Raw genomic sequence first — 19913 nt, 5'->3', positions numbered from 1 at the left:
GAGGCCGCGATGGTTCATCCACTCAACACTTCTGGCTGAAGATTGCTGTGAAAGTTTCAGCCTTATCTTTGGCACTGTGTGCTGGGCTCTTCCATCATTTAGGATGGGGATATTTGTGGAGCCTCCTCCTTCAGTGAGTTGTTTAATTGTCCACCACCATTCACGATTGGATGTGGCAGGACTGCAGAGGTTAGATCTGATCCATGGGTTGTGGGATCACTTAGCTCTGTCAATCACGTGCTGCTTATGCTGTTTGACATACAAGTAGTCCTGGTAGGTGGCTTCACCAGGTTGACACTCATCTTCATGTATGCCTGTTGCTTCCCCTGGCTTACCCTCCTGCACTCTTCATTGAACCAGGGTTGATCTTTTAGCTTGATGGTAATGGTTGAGTGGGGGATATGTCAGGCCACAATCCACATCACCTCATGGATGCCCAATCTGGAGATGCTAGACCATCTCTGACACTTCTCTCCCCTTCCTGGACCTCTCCATCTCCATTAATGACAACCGACTTGACACTGACATTTTTTACAAACCCATCGACTCCCACAGCTACCTGGATTACCCCTCTTCCCACCCTATCTCTTGCAAAATTGCCATCCCATATTTCCAATTCCTCCGCCTCGGCCGTATCTGCTCTCAGGAGGACCAGTTCCACCATAGAACACACCAGATGGCCGCCTTCTTTAGAGACCGCAATTTCCCTTCCCATGTGGTTAAAGATGCCCTCCAACACATCTCGTCCACATCCCGCACCTCAGCCCTCAGACCACACCCCTCCAACCTTAACAAGGACAGAACGCCCCTGGTGCTCACCTTCCACTCTACCAACCTTCGCATAAACCAAATCATCCGCCGACATTTCCACCATCTCCAAAAAGACCCCACCACCAGGGATACATTTCCCTCCCCACCCCTTTCCGCCTTCCACAAAGACCGTTCCCTCCATGACTACCTGGTCAGGTCCACACCCCCCTATGGCCCACCCTCCCATCCTGGCACTTATCACTGCCACCGCAGGAACTGTAAAACCTGTGCCCATACCTCCTCCCTCACCTCTATCCAAGGCCCTAAAGGAGCCTTCCACATCCATCAAAGGTTTACCTGCACATCCACTAATATAATTTATTGTATCCGTTGCTCCCGATGCAGTCTCCTCTACATTGGGGAGACTGGGCGCCTTCAAGCAGAGCGCTTTAGGGAACATTTCCGGGACACCCGCACCAATCAACCACACCGCCCCGTGGCCCAACATTTCAACTACCCCTCCCACTCTGCTGAGGACATGGAGGTCCTGGGCCTCCTTCACCGCCGCTCCCTCACCACCAGATGCCTGGAGGAAGAACGCCTCATCTTCCGCCTCAGAACACTTCAGCCCCAGGGCATCAATGTGGACTTCAACAGTTTCTTCATTTCCCCTTCCCCCGCCTCATCCTAGTTTCAAACTTCCAGTTCAGCACTGTCCCCAAGACTTGTCCGGACTTGTCCGACCTGCCTATCTCCTTTTCCACCTATCCACTCCACGCTCTCCTCCCTGACCTATCACCTTCATCTCCTCCCCCACTCACCCATTGTACTCTATGCTACTCTCTCCCCACCCCCACCTCCCTCTAGCTTATCTCTCCATGCTTCCAGGTCACTGCCTTTATTCCTGATGAAGGGCTTTTGCCCGAAACGTCGATTTCGCTGCTCGTTGGATGCTGCCTGAACTGCTGTGCTCTTCCAGCACCACTGATCCAGAATCTGGTTTCCAGCATCTGCAGTCACTGTTTGATGTCTATCCCATTTGGCATGGTGATAGTGCCACACAACTTGATGGATGGTACTCTCAATATGAAGGCAGACCTTTGTCTTCACATAAGCTGTGCAGTGATTGCTCTTACCAATATTGTCATGGACAGATTGTTAAGGTTGAGGTCTTGTTGGTTCCCTCACCATCTGCCACAGTCTAGCAACCATGTCCTTTAGGACTTGACCAGTAGTACTGCTGCTGAACCACTCTTGGTGGTGGGCATTGAAATCCCCCACCCAGAGTATATATTGTGTCCTTGCCATTCTCAGTGCTTCCTCAAAGTGTTGCTCAACATGGTGGAGTACAGATTCATCAGCTGAGGGAGGATGGTATGTGGTAATCAGCAGCAGGTTTCCTTGCTCATATTTAACCTGAAGCCACAAGACTTCATGGGGACCAGAATCAATGTTGACGACTCCCAAAGCAACTCCCTCCCAACTGTGTTGCCACCTCTTTTGCATTTTCCATCTGCTATGAATTTAATCACAAACCAATTTTATGCATTCTGCAAGTGCTGTGGATGATTCTCACTTTCATTATTATAAACAACTGTGGTTCATTTCACAGGAGTCACAATCTATTAGCAGCAAGTTGATTTTAACTTCCATTCTTCATTATTGTCAGTGCAACTGGAGAGATACTTTTTAATTACTGTGACTAAAATATATTAAAAGCATGTTGTATACAGCAGAAATAATTTACTAAACTATGTTTTAGTCAAGAAACGACGCGGCTTGCATTCAAAGTTCAAAGTAATGAAAAGCAACAACTGTGATTGGTTCAGTTCTCAAAAGAATCATCATTCAACTCTCCATCTCATCGGCAAGAACATGCCCTAGCAGTTTCAGTTCTTGTTTCATTCCCTCCAGGGAAATAAAATAAACATTTCTGTCACAATGGTAAGTATTTTGCTCCAGCCGTGGCTCATCTTTGAACACACTAGTCCTTAATCCAGTGTAAATAAACATTTAACAATAAGCAAATACTTTTTAAGATTTAATCAACCAAAGCTCTTAATCGCTGTTTTTTGCTTCCTTTTTTCCTCATGTTCAATTCCTGACTACATTGGTTCATGTAACCCAACTACTGTCCATTCATTATCCTGTGCAGTAATTACTAGCAGGCTGTTTGATTCTATGAGTCCAATCCTCACCCAACGTTTGTATTAGCACACTTTGAGCAGAGGTCAACCCCTAGTAATAAAGACCCCTGCCTGATTATCCAACATGGAAACAGTTAAAATTGGCAACTCCTATCACAGAATTGTTCTATTGCAGTGGCCGATTGTGTCTGCACCAGATCTCTGAGACTGAATACCAGTCTCCTGTCTTTTCCGCAGAATAGTACACATTGGCTCCATTTAAGTAATCATTCTGTGCCATCTTACATGCCTCAATCGAACCTGCCTCTAACATACTTCCAGGCAGTGTACTCCATAATCTATCTTCTCACCTGCATCTTAGTTCTCGATACATTTACAAATGACAGCATTTTAGTTTTCCTTATCCGCTTTGTCCCCACCCCTGAAGAGATGTATCAAACCTGCTCTAAGCCTTCTCCTTTCCAAGGAAAACAGTCCCGGTTTCTTCGACCATTCTTCAGAAGCGAATGATCTCAGCTGAGTACAATTCTCATGAGTCATTCTCATAACCCGAACACTAACTCTCTCCAGTGCATTCACATCCTCGCTATAGTGTAGTGAAAAAGCTGAGGTCTAATCAGTGTCTTATCAAAGTTCATCATAATTGCCTTGCTTTTGCTCTCAGTGCTCCTATTTTTGATGTCTCGAATACTGTATGCTCGATTACAGCTCTCTCTACCTAATCTGCCATCTTAAGTGACTTATTTACATATGGACCCAGGTCTGCCTGTTCCTGCACACCCTTTGTTTTATATTATCTCATCATGTTCTTTGTACCAAAGTACACATAGAGTCATAGAGATGTACAGCATGGAAACAGACCCTTCGGTCCAACCCGTCCATGCCGATCAGATATCCCAACCCAATCTAATCCCACCTGCCAGCACTCAGCCCATAACCCTCCAAATCCTTCCTATTCATATACCCATTCAAATGCCTCTTAAATGTTGCAATTGTACCAACTCCACCACATCCTCTGGCAGCTCATTCCATACACATACCACCCTCTGCATGAAAAAGTTGCCCCTTAAGTGTCTTTTATATCTTTCCCCTCTCACCCTAAACTTATGCCCTCTTGTTCTGCACTCCCCAATCCCAGGGAAAAGACTTTGTCTATTTGCCCTATCCATGCCCCTCATAATTTTGTAAACCTCTATAAGGTCGCCCCTCAGCCTCCGGCGCTCCAGGGAAAACAGCCCCAGCCCGTTCAGCTGTAGCTCAAATCCTCCAACCCTGGCAACATCCTTGTAAATCTTTTCTGAACCCTTTCAAGTTTCACAACATCTTTCCGATAGGAAGGAGATCAGAATTGCAACCAATATTCCAACAGTGGCCTAACCAATGTCCTGTACAGCCGCAACATGACCTCCCAACTCCTGTACTCAATACTCTGACCAATAAAGGAAAGCATACTAAACGCCTTCTTCACTATCCTATCTATCTGTGACTCCACTTTCAAGGAGCTATGAACCTGCACTCCAAGGTCTCTTTGTTCAACCACACTTTTTTTAGATTAGATTAGACTTACAGTGTGGAAAGAGGCCCTTTGGTCCAACAAGTCCATACCGACCCGCCGAAGCGAAACCCACCCATACCCCTACATTTACCCCTTACCTAACACTACGGGCAATTTAGCATGGCCAATCCACCTGACCCGCACATCTTTGGACTGTGGGAGGAAACCGGAGCACCTGGAGGAAACCCACGCTGACACGGGGAGAACGTGCAAACTCCACACAGACAGTCACCTGAGTCGGGAATTGAACCCGGGTCTCAGGCGCTGTGAGGCAGCAGTGCTAACCACTGTGCCACCGTGCCGCCCCCTTGGACCTTACCATTGAGTGTACAAGTCCTACTAAGATTTGCTTTCCTAAAATGGAGCACCTCGCATTTATCTGAATTAAACTCCATTTGCCACTTCTCAACCCATTGGCCCATCTGGTCCAGATCCTGTTGTAATCTGAGGTAACCCTCTTCACTGTCCACTACACCTCCAATTTTGGTGTCATCTACAAACTTACTAACTGTACCTCTTATGGTCGCATTCAAATCATTTGTGTAAATGACAAAAAGTAGAGGACTGAACTTCCAGGGGAACCTATCCTGTCATTTGACCAAAGTGTCAATATCTTTTCAAGGCTCTGCACTGTCCTTCCCACAGTTTGCAATTTTCCTCAGTTTAGTTTCACATACAAACTTTGGAATTTTCCTCGATTTACTCAAGACTGTTAGTATATATCAGGAAAAGCAAGGCTCCCAATAGCACTTGCTAGAATAATCCACTACAAACCTTCTTCTAGCCCAAAATATACTCAGCTAAACTAGTATTGATACAGCTATTGTCCCTTTCCTTCTATGATATATTTCCTCACAAGTCTATCAAATCTCTTTTAGAAATTCGTGAACATCACATCAACAGCCTTTTCCTCATCCAATCTCTTTGTTACCTCTTCAAATTAAACCCAGCAAGTTAGACCATTTTCCTTAAGAAGTCCCATGCTGACTCTTCCAAACCAATCTATAATTTCTCACATGACTATTAATTTTATTCCAAATAGTTTTTTTCTAGTAGTTGGACCACTACTGAATGAAATTGACTGGTCAATAATTCCTCAGTCAATCTCTACAATGTTATTTGAACAACAGCATACTGTTTGTGATTGTCCAGTCCTCTGGCACCACCCCAAATCCAAGGAAGTTTGAAGCATAATTGTTAATCAATTTCCACTGTCATTTCCTTCAATATCCTTGGATGCATCACATCTGACCCTGGTGTCTTATCAATGTTAAGCACTCAGAGCTTATCCAAATACCCTCTCCTTATCAATTTGAGTTTCCTCCTCTGTCATCACGATCTGGGCAGCAACTACCTTGCAGCTAATGACAGATACAAAGTATTCATTTAATACCTTAAACTGGGCCTCGAAGTGTGAGTCCCCTTTGTGATCCTTAATCAGTCCAATTCCTCCTTTTCCCACTATTTTAGTATTAATGTTCTTATAAAGACATAGGGGTGTCCTTTTATGTGAGCTGTCCCTTTTCTTTCCATAATCTCTCTTGCTTCCTATATTTGCTTTCTCACCTCTCTATTGAACCTCCTGAATTCAGCTTGATTCTTAATGTTATTTACTACCTGCCACCCGCTATAAGCAAACTTTGTCTTCTTTAACTGCATTTATCTCATTTGTCATCTCTATTGAAGTCCATCAGTTGATTATTCTTATTCTAGATTGACCAAAGCCATTTTCTCCCTTTATCCTGTACCTTGTGTTATACAGATCACTAGTCCTTAGATGTTTCCCACTGTTATGTGATCTAATTAGCCAACCTAATTTCCAAGAGCCAAGTGTAGTGGTTGCTTCTTTCTTATTGGACTGGAGATGTACTGCTATCAGAAATTCACCTGAACATAATCCAGGAATACTTGTCCATCACTGTCCCTTACACTCCTACCTTCCCAGTCAATGTACAGGTATTTAAAGACCCCATGGGTTACTCTTTGGAGGCTTATTGGGCCGAAGGGCATGTTTCCACGCTGTAGGGAATCTATCTATCTAATCTAAAAAATACTTTATGATGTTTACACATCTCTGCAACTTCCTTGCTGACCCTACAACCACACAGCATCAACATTGACTTCACCAGTTTCCAAATCTCCCCTCCAACCCCCTCCCTCCATCTCCCCCCCCCCCCACCATCCCAGATCCAATCCTTCAACTCGGGACCACCCTCTTGACCTGTCCTGTCCATCTTCCTTCCCACCCTCCCCTCCAACCTATCACCTGCATCCACCAACCGCCATCCCCAGCCACCTTCACCCCAGCCCCATCCCCCTTTACCTTTCAGCCCCCTTCCCCTTCCACATTCCTGATGAAGGGCTTATTCCCGAAACGTCGACTCTCCTGCTCCTCGAATGCTGTCTGGCCTGCTGTGCTTTTTTCCCAGCATCGCACTTTTGGACTCTGACTCTCCAGCATCTGCAGTCCTCACTTTCTCCTACTGACCAATAAAGGCAAGCATACCAAAAGCCTTCTTCACTATCCTGCTTCCACTTTCAAGGAACAATGAACCTGCCACTCCATGGTCTCTTTGTTCATCAAGGCTCTCCAAGACCTTATCATTAAGCGTAAAAGTCCTGCCCTGATTTGCCTTTCCAAAATGAAGCACCTCACATTTATCAAAAGTACAAAAAGTAAATGAGTGGTACAATGAAAATTTTGCAGCCTGCTAGTGAGACTGATTATACTAAATTACTTGGATTTGAGGCTTATCATCACTGCATGGGCAGCACGGTGGCACAGTGGTTAGCACTGCTGCCTCACAGCGCCTGAGACCCGGGTTCAATTCCCGACTCAGGCGACAGACTGTGTGGAATTTGCACATTCTCCCCGTGTCTGCGTGGGTTTCCTCCGGGTACTCCGGTTTCCTCCCAGAGTCCAAAGATCTGCAGGTCAGGTGAATTGGCTACGCTAAATTGCCCATAGTGTTAGGTAAGGGGTAAATGTAGGGGTAAGGGTGGGTTGCGCTTTGGCGGGTCGGTGTGGACTTGTTGGGCTGAAGGGCCTGTTTCCACACTGTAAGTAATCTAATCTAATATGCTTGTACTTTTGAAAATTCTGTGGAAGGATGAAGCAATTGCTTATAAAAGGCTGAGCAGCACAAGAGATCCTCTACCTGAGCTGCTGGCTTTGAATAACAAAAGGAACTGAGGGAAGTGTCTAGGGTAATTATACAAACAGAAAGTCCCTTAAGGAGCTGAATTCAGCAAGAGGAGGATAGGACTGGAACCGCTGAGACATCTGTGAGATAGAATGAGAAGTATGAAGCTAAGTGGAAATGAATCAATGATAAGAACTGAGGGAGGCAGAATTTACAGAGGAAAGTGCACGGTCAAGAAGATGGATTAGATAGCAAACATAATTAAGAATGTGAAGTATAGGGCTAGAAATGCAAAGTCAGGAAGGATGAAGTGAGAAACCAAACAGAATCACAATATTTTGGATTAGAACATCATAAACCTGCAATTAAAATGCCAAGACCGATATCTGTGTACCAAAGCTCAATGGGCCTGAGTTAAATTTGGGGATTTTGCACTCAGCTGAATAATTTGTAATTCATGCCCCACATATTAAATACTCCTATATTACAAGGTGTTATAAAGGATTCTGAGGGATAGGATTTATGACCATCTGGAAGAGCAGGGCTTAATTAAATGCAGTCAACACAGCTTTGTGAGGGGCAGGTCATGCCTCACAAACATTATCGAGTCCTTTGAGGATGTGACTAGAAAAGTTGATGAGGGTTGAGCTGTGGATGTGGTGTATTTGGACTTCAGCAAGGCATTTGATAAGGTTTTCCATGGTAGGCTCATTCAGAAGGTCAGGAGGAATGGGATTCAGGGGAACATAACTGTCTGGATACAGAATTGGCTGGCCAACTGAAGACAGCGAGTGTTGGTGGAAGGAAAATATTCTGCCTGGAAGTCTGTGGTGAGTGGTGTTTCACTGGGCTCTGTCCTTGGGCCTCTACTGTTTGTAATTTTTATTAATGACTTGGATGAAGGGATTGAAGGATGGGTCAGCAAGTCTGCAGACGACACAAAGATTGGAGGTGTCGTTGACAGTATAGAGGGCTGTTGTAGGTTGCAGCGGGACATTGACAGGATGCAGAGATGGGCTGAGAGGTGGTAGATGGAGTCCAACCTGGATAAATGCGAGGTGATGCATTTTGGAAGGTTAAATTTGAAAGCTGAGTACAGGATTAAGGATAGGATTCTTGGCAGTGTGGAGGAACAGAGGGATCTTGGTGTGCAGGTACATAGATCCCTTAAAATGGCCACCCAAGTGGACAGGGTTGTTAAGAAAGCATATGGTGTTTTGGCTTTCATTAACAGGGGGATTGAGTTTAAGAGTCATGAGATCTTGTTGCAGCTCTCTAAAACTTTGGTTAGACCGCACTTGGAATACTGCGTCCAGTTCTGATCGCCCTATTATAGGAAAGATATGGATTCTTTGGAGAGGGTTCAGAGAAGGTTTACCAGAATGCTGCCTGGACTGGAGGGCTTATCTTATGAAGAGAGGTTGACTGAGCTCAGACTTTTTTCATTGGAGAAAAGGAGGAAGAGAGGGGACCTAATTGAGGTATACAAGATAATGAGAGGTATAGCTAGAGTCGATAGCCAGAGATTATTTCCCAGGGCAGAAATGACTAACATGAGGGGTCATAGTTTTAAGCTGGTTGGAGGAAAGTACAGAGGGGATGTCAGTGGCGGGTTCTTTACACAGAGAGTTGTGAGAGCATGGAATGCGTTGCCAGCAGCAGTTGTGGAAGCAAGGTCATTGGGGACATTTAAGAGTCTACTGGACATGCATATGTTCACAAAAATTTGAGGGTGAATACATGAGGATCAGTGGTCGGCACAACATCGTGGGCTGAAGGGCCTGTTCTGTGCTGTACTGTTCTATGTTCTATGAGGCAGTAGGTGGGAACATTGTTTTTCTCATAAAGTATGAAAAAATTTCATACTCTGTTTTGAAAGTTTGGGAGGTGACTGGAAATGTTCTGTATTGGCACACTCACAGCAATATAAACAACAACCAACAGCCAAGTGATGAGCAGAATGAGAATAATTAATCTCTTCCCTGTTAAATTCCCTTTTGTACTGTTTGAATTGTTGTAGCAGACATGCAATACCAGCAAGCTGAAAGTACCAATGTCCCACATGGCCTGTCCCTGTCAAAACTACTTTCACTTAATTTCAACAGAGCAGTTTGGAGCTCTTGTTTTCTCATCCAAAGGGGGATATTGCTCACTGAATAAATTTCAAATATGCTTACCATTGCAGGGAAAAAAATAAATCAACTTACAATATTTATAAGGAGTGGTACAACAAAAATAATAGCTGAATTTATATAGAAGCTTTAGTGTTGAAGAGGATCCACACCATTTTATAAGAGTGTAATCAGACAGAAATTTTCACAGAGTCTCATTGGCAGAGATGACGAAAATAGGTTAATTTTACAAAGGGTTTTAAAAGTGGAGAGAGCATGGAGAAGCAGTGTGGAACAGGGCAGAATTCTAGAGTTTTGGATCAAGTGGCTAAAATGGTTTGTGTTCCAATGAAGTTTGTGTCTTGATGGTCTATTCTGTACATTGGAGAGACAACCTTTTCTCTGTTGGCATTTTGTTGCCTATAATCATTTCCCCTCACCCATGAGTGACTGCCATCTGACTTTAGTAGGCTCTTCAAGCTGTTTTATTTACATCACTATAGGTGATACTGTTCCCTAAATAATTTTCACACTGGTACATCACTATCTCATTGTCATATCCATTCTTACTGTACTACATTAAAAGTACAGCACCCAATAACGAGACATAAAGAGAGATTGATCTTAGGAAACCGGAGTTGGGAATAATGAGATCTTGGAATATTACTGTGCTGGAGAAATTTTCATGGATATTGATGAGTGTGTCTTGAATGGATTTGAAATTATAAATTGGAAGCTTTTGAGGCAGTGGGTTTAACATAGTCAGGTAATAGGAGTTAAGCAAGGATCATCAATTCTTTCATAGATAATATTTGAGCAACTTCAGAATATAGATAGTCATTCAGTTTTAAAAGAAGATTTAGTTCAAAAACATGTTTGTAAACCTCAAAACTGCACTGATTTTCAGTATGGTACAATGACACAATTTCTAATAAAGTTGTGTACAGGAATTTTAAACTTTGTCCTCGGAAATGTTGAATAAAAATACTAAAAATGGTTTCATGCTTCAGATGTGTAACTTCTCATTAGAATAAAATATGGGTTAGCATGTTTGACTTGCCATACCGAGCAAATTTATACTTTTTAATCCGTGAACCTTGTCATTTACCAGTTTTAATCATGACTATTCATACTTTATTACATTTCTTTACCGTTAGGAAGTAAAAGGACATTATCAGTAAAGGCTTCTGACACTTACTGCCTCATTTAAAAGAGTAGAACAAGTAAATGTTAAGCAATTCTGTTGTATTTTATCTCACAGAGACCATATGACATTCACTCCAATACGCCAGTTGAAGAAATACTTCTCATGATTAATACTGAGAAAGTGCACTGCTCCTCCACGTGGTCCAAAGGCCTGGTGACATTAGTAAAAAAGGTAAAGAATAGAAAGAAAAGGTCACGACATACACTTTTACAACTGACACCAAGATAATTTTAGCTGGAAAAAAACCTCAATACTAACATGCTTCATTGCTGCAAAAGATTAAGAGTTTTAAACAAAAAACTTAATATGTGAAACTGGGTTTCAAAACAAAACAAATTTCAGTGCTCTTCATTCAGCAGGAAGAAGGTGAGAAACCATTAAAAACCATTTAATATACCTGTTGGTATTCTTCTGGTCACTATTTAAAATGCACATTGTAGTTCAGTGGTTGAGGCAGATGGGTACAAGAGTCTGCCAACTGAGGTCCCATCGTAGATCCTCAATTTAATTTTAGCTGGGAAAACAGGCCGACTGAAGGCAAGTCAAAAAGCTGTAGCAGCTCTCCAATGGGGAACAGATTCTTTCATTCAGAGTGTCAGTGGGATCTAGAATGTACCTCCAGTCCTCAAAAAGGAAGCCTGCATCCTTCTTTGCCTCAGCCCCTTAGTTGCAAGAGACCCTTCTAAAATGCTTCCTCACCAACTTATCTCCTCACCAGCATAACTTCTCAATGTTCATTGTAATCGGGACAGATGAATGGTTTTTGATCCCCTCACCTTCTCTTTCCCAATGCCCACCTCAACTACTATGCCCATCGGACGTTCATTGTAAGGTAAAGTAGATCTTATGGTTTTATTTTGGGAATTTTAGGAACATAGACAAGTGCTGGTCTGATTACAAATAGTTTCGATAAAGTGTAAGCTCCCACTGTTTCTCATACTTATGGTGGGTTGGTTAACCAGAAGAAGGAAATGAGGAATTAGTTTATTACCATAACTTGGATTCCAGCTACCCACCTGGTCCTCAAACTAGATTGAAAGTCCATTTCTCAAGACAATTCAGTCCTTACATGAAATGAATTACTGTGGATAACTGCAAACAATATTTCTTCCAGTTATTTTTCAAAATCATTTTCCTTTATGCAAATTAATATGAAACAATTGACGATTCAGTTTTTTAAAAAAAACATTCATGAGATTAATATTTCATTACCTACTTTAATTCATTATGGGAAGATGATGGTTGAGCTTTCTCTGTTTAATGCAAATGTGTAGCTTTCTAGCTGTGAGATTGTTTTGTTAAAGCTATTTTCTAAGGTCTGAATCATTGAATGGACAATGCAAATCAAATGAAATAAGGTTTTTTTACTTACTAATCAGCAAAGACTACAATATAGAATATATCCATCCAATAGTACAGTTATGCAACAATCCTAAATTGCACTAGCACCACTCATATCTAATCAATTACTTTAAGCCCAAGCAACTATAAGCAAAAATCTCATGCATATGCATACCAATGGGTTGTTAATCCAGCAATAACTGCTTCACTGACAATGATCCAAGTTGCCTTCCTGATTACAGGAGTGAATGTTTTAGTAAAAATGTCTTTTATACCTTTGTTTTTACCAGGACTTGGCTCAACCATAAAACATTTCAATACAATTCAATATCCTTTTATTGTCAGGTGTACTCCATTTTAGGTTTATGAAAAGTTTTTACAATGTCTGCCTACTTATAACTACATCTTAGGTACAAGTACTGAGGTACAATTCTTGGATACAGCAAAGGAATAAAAGTAGTTGTATTACTTAGAGGTGAAAAATAAGTTAAAAAATAGGACACCGTTAAAGGATTGACATCACAGTAAGGTAGGAAATTTCTAACAAACAATGCAGTGTAGCAGCTCAGTGCAGGAGCCCCACACAAGGTCTGACTGCCCAAGCCAGGCCCCAATCCAACATAGGAACAGGAAATTCGACGTTTCGGGCACAAGCCCTTCATCAGGAATGAAGAAAGTGTGTCCAGCAGGCTAAGATAAAAGGTAGGGAGGAGGGACTTGGGGGAGGGGTGATGGAGATGTGATAGGTGGAAGGAGGTCAAGGTGAGGGTGATAGGCCGGAGTGGGGTGGGGGCGGAGAGGTCAGGAAGAAGATTGCAGGTTAGGAGGGTGGTGCTGAGTTCGAGGGAATCGACTGAGACAAGGTGGGGGGAGGGGAAATTAGGAAACTGGAGAAATCGGAGTTCATCCCTTGTGGTTGGAGGGTTCCCAGGCGGAAGATGAGGCGCTCTTCCTCCAACCGTCGTGTTGTTATGTTCTGGCGATGGAGGAGTCCAAGGACCTGCATGTCCTTGGTGGAGTGGGAGGGAGAGTTAAAGTGTTCAGCCACGGGGTGGTCTCTGGGATGCCCGGACCAACCAACCCAACCACTTTCCTCATTCCTGATGAAGGGCTTGTGCCCGAAACATCGAATTTCCTGTTCCTTGGATGCTGCCTGACCTGCTGCGCTTTAACCAGCAACACATTTTCAGCTCTGATCTCCAGCATCTGCAGACCTCACTTTTTAACACCAATCCAACATAGATTTCCTGCTCTGCTCCAAGCCCCGGACTGCTCTATACCGGCACTCAGCTGTTCCAAGGCAAATGCCAAGGCTGCCTCCCCTCCGGCAGTCATCGCCGCACGGGATCACAGCCTGCGCACTGCTCCGGGGACTGTTTCCCCATTCCCTGCTCCGGAGACTGTTTCCCCACTCCCTGCTCCGGGGACTGTTTCTCCACTCCCTGCTCCGGGACTATGTCCCCATTCCCTGCTCCGGGAACTGTTTCCTCATTCCCTGCTCCGGGAACTGTTTCCTCATTCCCTGCTCTGGGGACTGTTTCCCCATTCCCTGCTCTGGGACTGTTTCCCCACTCCCTGCTCCGGTGCTGTTTCCCCACTCCCTGCTCCGGTGCTGTTTTCCCACTCCCTGCTCCGGGGACTGTTTCCCCACTCCCTACTCCGGGACTGTGTCCCCACTCCCTGCTCCAGGAATGTGTCCCCACTCCCTGCTCCGGGGATGTTTCCCCACTCCCTGCTCCGGTGCTGTTTCCCACTCTCAGCTCCGGGGCTTGGACCTCGCACTCTGTAACAGGGCTCACTGATTGCACCATTCCAGGGCTCATGACCCATGCACCATTCCAGGGTCTCCTGCTCTGGGAACATTCTGTCAGCACCTACAGCTCGCCAGTATTCACCTCCAGTGCTGAGGGGTGAGAGGGAGTAGAGAGAAAAGAAAAAAGGAAATAAAAAGTACTGGTGGAGCAGAGGAGCTCTGCCGGCATCTTGCCAGGATTTATATTGTCACGATCCTATTGTCCTATGAACAATTGTCTTAATAGGTCCAATGGTATTCCAAGTTTTTTGCATGAACCCAGGGATAAAAGTTTTCTGTCAAGTTCAGCTCCCAGTTATTATCAGAAATGGTTGAGCATTTAGTTTTTCTGAAATCCTATCATCCACCTTGCACCATCTATGAATGTTTTGTCCCAGTTACAGTCTCATTCAGCGCAAGGTCTTCCTTATTTGCTAAAAAGGGCTTGCAACATTCAGCAGTACAGTGAACTTTGAGAGGATCTTTTGGTCTTGCAAAGCCACGCTGGTTCAAATTAGCTAATTTTTGACATTTGTCAAGAGGCGGCACAGTGGATCAGTGATTAGTGCTGCTGCCTCACAACACCAGGGACCCAGGTTCGATTCCAGCCTTGGTTAACTGTCTATGTGGAGGTTGCATATTCTCCCTATGACTGCGTGGGTTTCCTCCCACAGTCCAAAGATGTGCAGATCAGGCAGATTGGCCATGCTAAATTGCCCATAGTGTCCAGGGATGTGCAGGCTAGGTGGAGAAGCCGTGGGGAAGACAGGGTTATTGGGATAGGTACCGGGGTGGGTCTGGGTGTGCTGCTCTGCAGAGGTTTGGTGTGGCCTCAATGGACCGAATGGTCTACTTTCACACTGTTGGGATTCTATGGTGATCTTATATGAAATATGTACTTGTAAACAGAAGCCAATAAGACTATCAGGCCGGTCTGGCACACAAGTCTAATTGTATATAGACTAGACTGGGTAAATTGGTCACAAAGGACAATGCGAGACATCTCCTCCCTAACTCCCAAACACAGGAAGTGGTTAGAAACTCCTGCTATCTCTGTCCACATTGATAGCTAGTATATCATTTGATGCAAAACTTGTTACAAATACAGGAAAGTCAACTTCCACCTTTGACCAACTCAGAAAATTCAGATGTAATAACATCAGGCTGACCTTTGAGACCACACTGTTCATAAGATCGATGTTCTCAGTACCTCAGTGCACGACTGTGAAACATGGACAATGTACATCTGTCAAGAAAAGAAGCTGAACAATTCACATCTTTGCTGTTGGTATGTCATGCGTATATCCTGACTGTACAAAATCATGAAGGTGGCAGTCTTCTCAAAAGCAGAGCTCCCACGTTCCTTCGCACTTATCAAATAGAGACAACTTCATTGGCTCAAGCATGTATGCAGAATGGAAGATAGTCACATACCCAATGACTTTATGCTTGAGTCAGATGCCCAGTAGGTTATCTAAAGTTCATTTCAAAGTTTGCATGCATGAATGTGATGTGTTAAATGATGATTATCACACAGAGAGAGACTAGCTGATGACAGAGAAAAGTGACAATACCACCTGTCATCCGGCATGTACCATCATGATAACCAGCAACTACTGTCGGTTGCTAACTGATACCAACATTGTAAACAACAACCTTCCAGGACCCCTGGTAGCTTCTAGTATGGAACTTGTGGCAGAACCTGTCCGTCAAAGATTGGCTCTTAAGCCAACAGCCAATTTCCACCATATGAAGACAGTCCATTAAAAATGAATTGTTAGCTCGACTTCCGTCATCTTTTGTAGATGGAAGAATGCCAGAGTGGACAATAAGGTTCCTACCCTATATCAGTAATGGGGTTTGGGTTTTAACAACAATCAACTTCATGGTTACTTTTAAACTGATTACAATTTTTATTTCCACATTCATCTCCTTCACCAGAGTTAAAATTCTTCCAGATTAAATCAATCTGTTGCTCAACATTACACTTCCATATGCGATGATGGTAGTTATGTAGCAAAATCTTGAACTTTGGAACTTTTCTCGCTTGGATGCATTTCAAACACTTGTGACACTTTTTTTTCTTTTAACCATCAGCCAAATAAAAATGTTAAAGTATAATTATTTTATTTCATATTAGCTGCTTGTGAAGGAGCCCGAATGTCGCCCATCAAGTCTGAAAGACATTCAGAATTCTCCGTACCTAGCAGATGTGAACTGGGATGCAGTTCTGGAGAAGAATCTCCCTCCTGCTTTTGTTCCAAATGTGAGTTAACAATCAAAAGACAAAACATAATAACTTTGATGGACATTTCTTTTGCTGTAAGTTATTTTGTTGTGTGCTGCAGAAAATAGACACTTTTTATAAAGCTTTTCAGCAGTCTTAGTTTGAATAATAGGTGACGCTAATTATTTTATGCAGCTATTATGCAGCAGCAATACTAGTGGTGTTCACTACTGACAGGCTGCTGCTGTCAAGTCAGAGAGATGTTTTGTCTTTCACATCAATGAGCAATGGGGTATATGCATTTCAGTATCAGTCTGATGCTAAGTATGTAGATTATACACTGCAAAGGTTGGTGAATGTGATGTGAGAGTGACTGAGCTTGATATCAAGGCCATATTTGACCAAGTATGGTATCAAGGAGCCCCAGCAAAACTAGAGTCAATGGGAATCAAGGGAAAATCTCTCTACTGGTCTGGCGTCATACCTGGCATGAAGACGATGGTTGTGGCTGTTGAAGATCAGTCAACCCAGTTCCAGGATATCTCTGCAGACATCTCTGCTGGGTCAAAATCCTAGAATTTCCCTCCCAAAACGTGGGTCCACCCACAGCGGGTGGACTGCAGCGGTTCAAGAAGGCTACCACCTTCTCAAGGGCAACCAGGAACGGGTAACAAATGCTGGCCCAGCCAGTGACACCCATGTTCCACAAATGAATTTTTTTTAAATTCCATTTTCAGATGCTTCATCTATGATTTTTCTTCCATCACAAAATGAGAAGTGGTGATGTTTGCCTATGATTACACAATGTTTAGCACCATTCAGAACACCACAGATACTGAAGCAGTCCATGCCCAAATTCTGCAAAACCCAGATAATATCTTGGCAAATGACATTCACACCACACAAGTATCAGGCAATGATTTTTTTTATATTCCTTCATACGATGTGGGTCAGCATTTATTGCCCATCCCCAATTGCCCAGAGAGCAGTTAAGAGTCAACCACGTTGACAATAGACAATAGGTGCAGGAGTAGTCCATTCTGCCCTTCGAGCCAGCACCACCATTCATTAAGATCATGGCTGATCATCCTCAATCAATATCCTGTTCCTGCCTTATCCCCATAACCCTTGATTCCCCTATCCTTAAGAGCTCTATCAAACTCTTTCTTGAAAGTATCCAGAGACTTGGCCTCCATAGCCTTCCGGGGCAGAGCATTCCACACACTCACCACTCTCTGGGTGAAAAAGTTTCTCCTCAACTCTGTTCTAAATGGCCTACCACTTATTTTTAAACTGTGTCCTCTGGTTCGGGACTCACCCATCAGCGGAAACATGCTTCCTGCCTCCAGAGTGTCCAATCCTTTAATAATCTTATATGTTTCAATCAGATCCCCTCTCAGCCTTCTAAACTCAAGGGTATACAAGTAAAAAATGAGGTCTGCAGATGCTGGAGATCACAGCTGCAAATGTGTTGCTGGTCAAAGCACAGCAGGCCAGGCAGCATCTCAGGAATAGAGAATTCGACGTTTCGAGCATGAGCCCTTCATCAGGAATAAGAGAGAGAGAGAGCCAAGCAGGCTAAGATAAAGGGTAGGGAGGAGGGACCAGGGGGAGGGGCGATGGAGGTGGGATAGGTGGAAGGAGGTCAAGGTGAGGGTGATAGGCCGGAGTGGGGTGGGGGCGGAGAGGTAGGAAGAGGATTGCAGGTTAGGAGGGCGGTGCTGAGTTGAGGGAACCGACTGAGACAAGGTGGGGGGAGGGGAAATGAGGAAACTGGAGAAATCTGAATTCATACCTTGTGGTTGGAGGGTTCCCAGGCGGAAGATGAGGCGCTCCTCCTCCAGCCGTCGTGTTGTTGTGTTCTGCCGGTGGAGGAGTCCAAGGACCTGCATGTCCTCGGTGGAATGGGAGGGAGAGTTAAAGTGTTGAGCCACGGGGTGATTGGGTTGGTTGGTTCGGGCGGCCCGGAGGTGTTCTCTGAAGCGTTCCGCAAGTAAGCGGCCTGTTTCACCAATATAGAGGAGGCCACATCGGGTGCAGCGGATGCAATAGATGATGTGTGTGGAGGTACAGGTGAACTTGTGGCGGATATGGAAGGATCCCTTGGGGCCTTGGAGGGAAGTGAGTGTGGAGGTGTGGGCGCAAGTTTTACATTTCCTGCGGTTGCAGGGGAAGGTGCCGGGGGTGGAGGTTGGGTTGGTGGGGGGTGTGGATCTGACGAGGGAGTCACGAAGGGAGTGGTCCTTGCGGAACGCTGATAGGGGAGGGGAGGGAAATATATCCTTGGTGGTGGGGTCCGTTTGGAGGTGGCGGAAATGACGGCGGATGATACGTTGTATGCGGAGGTTGGTGGGGTGGTAGGTGAGAACCAGTGGGGTTCTGTCTTGGTGGCGGTTGGAGGAGCGGGGCTCAAGGGCGGAGGAGCGGGAAGTGGAGGAGATGCGGTGGAGGGCATCGTCGATCACGTCTGGGGGGAATCTGCGGTCCTTGAAGAAGGAGGCCATCTGGGCTGTGCGGTGTTGGAATTGGTCCTCCTGGGAGCAGATGCGGCGGAGACGAAGGAATTGGGAATATGGGATGGCATTTTTACAGGGGGCAGGGTGGGAGGAGGTGTAGTCCAGGTAGCTGTGGGAGTCAGTCGGTTTATAATAGATGTCTGTGTTGAGTCGGTCGCCCGAGATAGAAATGGAGAGGTCTAGGAAGGGGAGGGAGGAGTCTGAGATGGTCCAGGTGAATTTCAGGTCGGGATGGAAGGTGTTAGTAAAGTTGATGAACTGTTCAACCTCCTCGTGGGAGCACGAGGCAGCGCCGATACAGTCATCGATGTAGCGGAGGAAAAGGTGGGGGGTGGTGCCAGTGTAGTTGCGGAAGATGGACTGTTCCACATATCCTACGAAGAGGCAGGCATAGCTGGGGCCCATGCGGGTGCCCATGGCAACTCCTTTAGTTTGGAGGAAGTGGGAGGATTGAAAAGAGAAGTTATTCAGGGTGAGGACCAGTTCAGTCAGTCGAAGGAGGGTGTCAGTGGAAGGGTACTGGTTGGTGCGGCGGGAAAGGAAGAAGCGGAGGGCTTTGAGTCCTTCGTGATGGGGGATGGAGGTGTACAGGGACTGGATGTCCATAGTGAAAATAAGGCGTTGGGGACCGGGGAAGCGAAAATCCTGGAGGAGGTGGAGGGCGTGGGTGGTGTCCCGAACGTAGGTGGGGAGTTCTTGGACTAAAGGGGACAGGACCGTGTCGAGGTATTGGGAGATGAGTTCGGTGGGGCAGGAGCAGGCTGAGACAATGGGTCGGCCGGGGCAGGCAGTTCCTGACCTCTCCGCCCCCACCCCACTCCGGCCTATCACCCTCACCTTGACCTCCTTCCACCTATCCCACCTCCATCGCCCCTCCCCCTGGTCCCTCCTCCCTACCCTTTATCTTAGCCTGCTTGGCTCTCTCTCTCTCTATTCAAGGGTATACAAGCCCAGTCGCTCCAAACTTTCAACGTAAGATAGTCCCGCCATTCCAGGAATTGACCTCGTGAACCTACACTGCACTCCCTCAATAGCCAGAATGTCTTTCCTCAAATCTGGAGACCAAAACTGCACACAATATTCCAGGTGCAGTCTCACTAGGGCCCTGTACGGCTGCAGAAGCA

The 19913-nt window shown here is 45.0% G+C and overlaps 1 protein-coding gene across 1 annotated transcript in view; it reads left to right on the top strand.

The window, feature by feature from the left end:
• LOC132833359 (serine/threonine-protein kinase 32B-like) overlaps positions 1-19913 on the top strand; it is a 196396-nt gene that overhangs the window by 153894 nt on the left and 22589 nt on the right. The window contains exons 6-7 of the mRNA XM_060851571.1: positions 10968-11084; positions 16187-16312. Coding sequence (XP_060707554.1) covers positions 10968-11084; positions 16187-16312 — 243 coding nt within the window. The remainder of the gene's footprint in view (positions 1-10967; positions 11085-16186; positions 16313-19913) is intronic.

Source organism: Hemiscyllium ocellatum, chromosome 36, assembly GCF_020745735.1.
Source record: "Hemiscyllium ocellatum isolate sHemOce1 chromosome 36, sHemOce1.pat.X.cur, whole genome shotgun sequence".
NCBI lineage: Eukaryota > Metazoa > Chordata > Chondrichthyes > Orectolobiformes > Hemiscylliidae > Hemiscyllium > Hemiscyllium ocellatum.
This window is presented reverse-complemented; position numbering and strand designations above follow the sequence as displayed.